The sequence below is a fragment of the Peromyscus eremicus genome, chromosome 2, assembly GCF_949786415.1.
Source record: "Peromyscus eremicus chromosome 2, PerEre_H2_v1, whole genome shotgun sequence".
NCBI classification, from domain to species: Eukaryota; Metazoa; Chordata; class Mammalia; order Rodentia; family Cricetidae; genus Peromyscus; species Peromyscus eremicus.
The window spans coordinates 147796577-147804393 of NC_081417.1; the positions used below are offsets into that span (position 1 = coordinate 147796577).

The window sequence follows — 7817 nt, forward strand, 5'->3', positions numbered from 1 at the left end:
CATGGTGCAGTTGGTCAAGTGTTTGTCCTGTAACCATGAAGATCAGAGTTCAATCCCCAGAACCTGTGTAAAAATTCTGGGCTTGGTGGTGCAAACTTGTAATCCTAGTGCAGGAAGGTAGAGACAGGAGAATCCCTGGGGCTCACTGACTGAACAGTCTAACCTAATTCACCAGCTCCAGGCCAGTGGGAGATCCTGTCTTAAAGGAAGTGAATGTTTCTGAGGATAATACATGAAGTTGTCCTCTAGCCTAGGCACTCATGCATACACATGTGAATCAGTGTACACACACACACACACACACACACACACACACACACACAATATAAGCTTTGTCTTGGGTCCTCTCTCTAGGTATGCATGTGATAGGCTGAGTGACAACCTCAGGAAGGATCAAAGAAGAAGACCCCTCCCTGGGTAGTTCAGGATGACACTGAAGCCCTAGATGGCGGCAGCCAGAGGCCACACCTGGACCACTTCTGTCCCTCAGAAACTACTTAGTGATCACCACTAGCTGTAACCTGCTAAGTGCTGGGAGATTCTGCTCAGCAGCAATAGATAAATGAAGATATTTCCTTGGCTGCACATCCTCAGATGACAGTTCCTCCCATATGCCCCCTGGACTCTTCAGTCCTGGCTAGACCAGCCAGTCCTGTGATGGGCCCAGTTGATTCATGTTCTTAGGCCTTTATCCACGCAGATCCACCCTTTGGAAGTTCTGCGTCCCCTAACCAACACATCCCTCTTTCCAGACTCAGCTCAGATGTCACTGCCTCTGAGACACCTCCTGCCATGGCCGGTACCCTCCCGTACCCAGCTGTGCAGCAGAATCAGCAGTTCCAATGAAACCAAGAGCCGGGCTTCTGTCTCCAGCCTTTGTTCATAACAGATCTGCTCCCTCCAAGAATTGTGAGCCCCAGAGGGTGGGGCTGAAGCTGCATTCCCCTTGTATCACCTGAGGCTCAGCTCAAGGTCTGATACAACACAGGCTCTGGGAGAGTTTGATGAACGAATAAACAACCATCGTGAGCAGCTGGTCTCGGCTTTGCAGATTCGGCACCCCTCCCCCCATCTCCGCCGTCATCTTCCAAGGCTGTAAAACCGGACCTGTGGGCTCAGGATACAGCTCCGTGGCAGAGGGCTTGCCTAGCATACCTGAGACCCTGGCTCAACTTTAGTACCTTAAAAATAAACAAATACAAATAAAATAAAAAATAATACAACAGGGGGCTGGAGAGATGACTCCGTGGTAAAGCGCACTGGCCGCTCTTGCAGAAGACCTGGTTTCCGTTCCCGGCACCCACATGGCTGTTTGCAACTCTAACTCTAATTTTAGAGGATCTGATGCCCCCTTCTGGCCTCTGTGGACACTGGGCACACATGCAGTCCACAGACAGACATGCAGGCAAAACACCCATACACATAACAAAAAACAACTGCAACAGAATATGTTGCCTTCCACGAAAAACTGGTCCTTCCCCCCAACTTTCCCATTTCTTTTCCTGGGAAGAGGAAGTTTCCAGGTAGCTTGACCCCTTCCTTTGATCTGTCTTTATATCTCTCATCACTGTCTTGGGGAAGCACACATCAGGTACAGCCTTTGTCCCCTAGCACTGTGACACCCCAGCACACACAGCAGCCATCTCTGAGACTGCTGTGGCTGCTTCCCTAACAAACCTTGCCTCTATCCTACCCACTCCTTCAGGATCAAGAAAATATGACCTAGCTAGGCATGGTGGCACACGCCTTTAATCCCAGCACTCAGGAGGCAGAGGCAGGTGGATCTCTGAGTTCGAGGCCAGCCTGGTTTACAGAGTGAGTTCCAGGATAGTTAGGGCTACACAGAGAAACCCTGTCTCAAAACAAAAACAAAAAAATAAGGGGGGGAGGCCACTGCCTACTGACATCAAGAGGCTGGAGAAGATACTTAGAAAGGGTGGATTTCATCAGAGGCTCCTAATTCCACTCCCAGGAAAACATTCTCTAGCTTTACACAGTCTAAACTCTCAGCCTGGCATTTGGGACATCCCAGCACCCCAACCCAACCTCATATTCCAGTGGGAAATACAAAAGGAAACGACACAGTGGGCTCCAGTCCCCTGTATAACAACCACTGAGCACAGCTCAGCCAGCTTTGCACACACCATCACATTTAGTGGATTACCCGTGCCAGAATCAATGATAAGCACTTTATATGTCTTAAGTTCTCGACTCTCCACACCACCCTATGAAAGATGTCTTTGCACTTGGCCAAGGTCATCGGGCTAATAAGGGGCAGCAGGGCTGCAACTGGAAGCAGGTTTTAACTGCCTTTGCAGCTTTCTAGCCAACCTTTGGTACCTCCCGCAACCTTCTTATGCTTGCAAATCACCTTCCTGATTCTTTGACCTACGTAAGCATCGCCCGTACTGCTGTTCATGGCCATGCTTCCCTAGATGAAATAGCCACTCCCAGTCGTTTCAAGGACGGGCTTTGGAGCCATGTTCCCTGAGTGAGATTCTCATCTCCTGATAACGTGTGACCTTCCCGAGCCTCAGTTTCCTTCTCGGAAAACAGTACTTTCCCTCGACTCTTTCATGTGAGTTGTGTCCTAGACATGTCTGACACACGGCAAAAATAGTTCACAGTGAGGCCTGGTTGGCCAGTGCTTGTCCCCATCTCTGAACTGCAAGTGACCATGGACGTACTCTGGCCTTACAGCAGAGCTGTAAGGTGTGGGCTGTTCCGCGTAGCTGCGTCTTGACCTGTTTGCAGCCCACCACACTCTCCCCTTCCATCCGTTATGGTGATGACAATACTCTAAACAGTGGCTCCTCCATCACTCAGCTCCCAGGGGAAGGCATGTCAAACTGACCCATCATGGCCATGTAGCATGGAGGAGAAATAAGCATTATTGTCTTGTCTGGTCTATACAGACCCAGAACAAGCTCAGTCGACGCTAACATCTAACAGTCATTCATCAGGACATACTCCTTTTCTTAAACATAAAACCCATCATTTCCACAAGTGAACAAGGAGAAAGCACCATTTACCATCCTGAGTAATCACACTGTAATTAAAACAAGGTCCCTGCATCCTCTTACTCCTCAGGGCATCTGTATATGTATACCTGTTCTATGAACACAAATCATTGTCCAGGAGTTGCTAGCTAAGGGAGCTTGGAAAGCCAGCCACGGAAAGCCTTGGTGTTACCCCAGACCTCCACCCTTGCCAGCCAGAGCCAAGTCTATCACCACACCTCTGTAGGGCCCTGCCCCCCTGCCCCTTACCTCTGCAGACAGTGCCATTCTCCACAGCTTCGAAGCCTGCCTTGCACATGCAGCGACCGATGGGCACCAGCCATTCGCCGTCCCCATTACAGTACAGTTTGATGGGCACATCCACTTCTTCAGCATTGGGGATGCAGCTGCCCCGAGCAGCCACCAGTGAAGTGCTCTCAGCCCCCGACAACGTCTCCTGGAAGACGGCACCGTTCTGGATGACTCTGGGGCACTTTCGGTAGAACACACGCACAGCAATGAGGGACATGCAGCCGCCGTAGTCCTGGAAGGCCAGGTAGAAGCCGTTGCGGGACACGGGGCCGAAGCTTCGCACCTCAGTGTTGATTTTCATGACGCGGCCACCCAGGTCCACCTGGGAGAAGCTTTCATCGGCCGCAATGGTGTCTACCTTCATCCATGGATTCTCCATCCAGTTGGGGAAGGTCTTGGTGGCTAAGTCAAAGTCGGCCTCATAGTAGTAGAGGTTGAAGGTCTCCTTGCAGGAGCCGGGCACGCTGGGAATGCTGCTGCAGTCACGCACTGAGAACTTCATCTCCACGTGGATGCGGTGGGCGCCACGGCGCCGGATGAATTTGGTCCGCAGCCAGTTGTTCTGGCTTGACTCAAAGACATTGCACACCTGGTATGTGCGGATAGTGTTCATGTTCTCATCGTAGCCGCTCACCTCTTCCCACTGCGGGTGAAACACTAGTCAGATGGGGAAAGTGGCGCTCAGCCACAGCAAAAACACCATCTGAAGGGGGGCGGGGGCGGGGGCGGGGGCGAATATGGATCCTGTTTTGGGGAAAACTCTCCAGTCTGATGATGGAGAGACATTTCCATCTGATGGAGGAGTCACAGCCTCGACCTTAAAGAATTCCCTAGTCTATGAGTGCCACGGCAATCTGATGGTTAGAGGTGCATACCCTCCCCTTGGCATTTATCCCCTAGTTCTCAGGGGATATGTGGCTCTGTCAGGAGTTCACTAATCTGACAAAGGACCAGAGACCTCGGGCTCAGGAGGGTCCAGCTGGCAGGGACTTGGAAGGGGTCTGCAAGGAAGGAGAACTTTCTGATACAAGAAGGCAACTTCATGCACGGTGGGGTAGGGAGGGGTCAGAGGCACTGGGAGGACAGGGTGCGGGACACACACAACTACTACTTGTTTTGTGGAGGAGACAGAGCCTCTGCCCCCTGGAGAGTTCCCTGTCAGTGAGGAAGATGCTGCCTTTGCCCTCTGGAGACTCCCAATCTGATGGAGGAAGATGGCCCATACATCTACTGGTCGAGAGTGACAGGGAAGCCGGGGTCCTTCCCCAGGACAGCAGCTTCCCTTGGGGGCTTGCACCGACTGAGATCTCCTCTGGGAACTGATGCCTCCTGGTCTTAACCGCCCCCGCTGTCAAGAGAAGGTGCTCAGACACCTCCCTGAGTCCCTTCCTGAGCTATCATTAACCAAAAAGACCCTCTAAGTCTCCATGCTGTAGGGGCTGGATTGCCTATGAGCAGATAGAAAGAGTGTGAGACCCAGTCACTTCTGCAGACTCCGGCTGAGATCACCTCCATGGCTGGGCCTTTGTCCAATTCTGTACCTCTCTCAAGTGCCCTTTGTTAATTTCTTTCCCCTGTGGTGCTGAGGACAGAATGCGGGCCTTGTGCATGCTCCACAAGCACTCTGCCACTGTGTGTTCCCAGCTCTCAAACATCCAGGCCTGTTAGAGCACCTGTTCACAGCTTCCTGTGTTTGCACTCACTGACTCTCCCTGAGGACAAGGAACACTTAGCCTCCTGGTTCTGGTCTCCCCAGTGGATTGGAATGCTGACTGAGGGCAGGTTCCTTCTCTTCCGCTGTGCTTCTCTGGCCCCCCACCCCGGGGTGGGGCTGGTCCCCCCACCCACGTCAGGTCTGAGGCTAGTGCCTTCACAGTGTCTCATTCTTTGTCGTGATTCTCACATATAGCCTGTGAGCTCCATTTTGCAGAAGAGGGAGATGAGACCAAACAGGTGAGGCCACTTGACTCAAGTCACAGAGTCTTGGTCCTGTTCCCAGGATTGTCCATATTGCCTCAGACAGAATAAGTACTGTTAACAGGTTGCATGATCTTGGGCAATTCCTCTCCACTCTCTGGGCCTTGAGTTCCCCATTTGCTAAATGGGACCATGGGGATGGCGGATGATCATGGAGATGTCAGTGACTGTTCTTTCAGGACCATGCTGTGTAGGACTTGGAGGGAGCTACATGCTGTGAAAGGTGCATGTACATTGGAAAGCCAGAGCCAGAGCTCCCTGGCCCAGCCTCTACCTCAATGGCGACTCTGAAGCTCCCTACATCACATTTAATTTTTTTTCCTTTTGGTGGCACCATGTGACAAAGTCAGCCCCTTGTTACAACCGCTGCTCTTCCTCAGAACTTAATTAGAGCACTTAATTAGAACGCTCTGCCTTTCTCCCCTCTCTCTAATTAACATGCGGAGGCCCTGCAGCCCAAACACCCCAAATAATTGCGTCCGGGGGCCCTGCAGCCCAGCCTGGCCTCATTACTGGCAGGGTGGGGCCGCGGGCCCAGCAGTTTTCGCAGATGGAAAATTGGTGACAAGAAAGAGCCACAGAAAGAAGCCTGACCCTGGGGCCCTGCCTATTGAGAGCGAGGCCTGAGGGGGGTGGGTATGGATCCCTAGGGCTGCAGCTGAGTCCCCTTGGAAGACTGGAGTGGGAAGGGGGGATGGGCTGTAGAGTCCAGGGCCTCCCCAGAGACCACGGGAGAATGAATACTAAAACTGATGGTGGTGGTGGTGACGATGATGATGATGATGATGATTATGATGATGATGATGATTATAGCTACTCTCTATTAGGGGCCAGCCCATGACATACTCTGAGAGAAACCTTCGGTAGCAGTGGGGAAGACCACTGTTTCACAGGTAAAGAAACCAGAGTCAGAAACGCAAAGAGGTTACCCACAGTCTCAGCTGACAGGTGGAATTGGGACAATGCTAGGGAGAGACAGGAAGGCCCATCCTCGTCTTTCTCTCAGGATACTGGGGGCAGAGATGAGCTCAGACTCTATCCAAGGGATGAGATAAGAACTCAGGGAAGGGCTGGGGATGTATGTAGCTCAGCTGCTAGAGTGCTTGCCTAGCATGCACACCACCCTGGGTTCCATCCCTAGCACTGAACGGAACCGATTCTGGTGGTGCACACCTGTAATCACAACATCCAGGAAGTAGTGGCAGGAAGAGCAGAAGGTCAATGTTATCCTTAGTTACACAGCTAGTTTACAGCTAGCCTGCAGCACATGAGACCCTTTCTCAAAACAAACATAAAAGAACCCAGGGATGTACACTCAGGGGATCCTTGTACTATGGAGATTCAGAGTTGGGGTGGTGAGGAGTTGGTCCTTGATACAAACCTGAGCCCTAGGTGGGGTACAGCTCAGTGGTAGAATATTTGTATGAGGTCCTTGGTTTGATCCCCAAGCACCAAAATCTGAACCACAATCAATCAACCCTGAACCCCTTCATTAGAGGTTGCCAGGCCCCGGCAGGTGGCTATATCTCTGAGTTTCTGTATTGGAGATGGCATGTAAAAGGTCCCTGGTGTGGTCTCTAGCCCAGAACAGAATCATATACTTCTCTCTCTTGAAATGGGCACCGTGTGAGTATCTACGTCTCGGCCTCCCCTGGGGAATTCTATGGGATAAAGGCCAAAGTGTCCACATGTTGTCATGGGAACGGGTACTCAATCAAGGGTGAGTGGGATGGGGAGGGTGAGATGTGAGAGGCTCGGCCCTTAAGAGAGGAAAGGGGCTGGGATGTGAGGGGATGTGTGAGGCATCAGTAGACTCTGAGGCATGCTGGGAGCAAGCCAAGCAGGGTTTGAGGGACCAGAACTCACCCCTGATGGGGGATGCACCATCCAGCCCAGCTCAGCCGTCGCCGTGGTAGAATCCATCAGTGTTTCTGTGGGAAGAGCAAAGAGTCACCGCCCGCCCCACTTCCCAGCGCTGGCAGTTACTCTGCTGACCCTGGGATCCCACCCCTCCAGGTTCTTCCTTACAGCATTTCCTCCAGTCCTCCAGACCGCTTGTCCTATAGATCCAGCCTCGAGCTTCACATTCCCCCTTACTCCAAAAGCCTAGCCGACTGTTAAGAGTCCATTTTTCTGTTACACCCCTCTCTCTGTGGTCATCCTCATCCTCCAGCTAACCACATCTCACTACCTTGCCCCTCCCTTCCTGGTGGAGGGTCTTTTTTGGGGGGGAGAGTGTTGTTTGTTTTTTCTACTTAGAGTTTCTCTGTGTAGCCCTGGCTGTCCTGGAACTCGCTCTGTAGACCAGGCTGACCTAGAACTCAGAGATCACCTGCCTCTACCACCCAAGTGCTGGGATTAAAAGTATGAGCCACCACCACATGGGCTGGTGGAGGATCTTAATCTAGGACTCTCTCTTAGGTGTTTCAGAGGGTCCACCACCAATTCCTCAAAATTTTACATCAAAATTCAAGTATCTACTTGCTTTTCAGTTTATATCAAATTCTCAGACACTGGAATGACAGCCTT

The 7817-nt window shown here is 51.8% G+C and overlaps 1 protein-coding gene across 1 annotated transcript in view; it reads right to left on the bottom strand.

Moving 5' to 3' along the window:
• Ephb2 (EPH receptor B2) overlaps positions 1–7214 on the bottom strand; it is a 123593-nt gene extending 116379 nt beyond the window's left edge. Inside the window, exons 1-2 of the mRNA XM_059255214.1 lie at positions 7155–7214; positions 3270–3954 (exon numbers count right to left, since the gene is read on the bottom strand). Of these exons, the coding sequence (XP_059111197.1) occupies positions 3270–3954; positions 7155–7211 (742 nt within the window). The 5' untranslated portion in view covers positions 7212–7214. The remainder of the gene's footprint in view (positions 1–3269; positions 3955–7154) is intronic.
• Between the last annotated feature and the right edge of the window lie 603 nt (positions 7215–7817).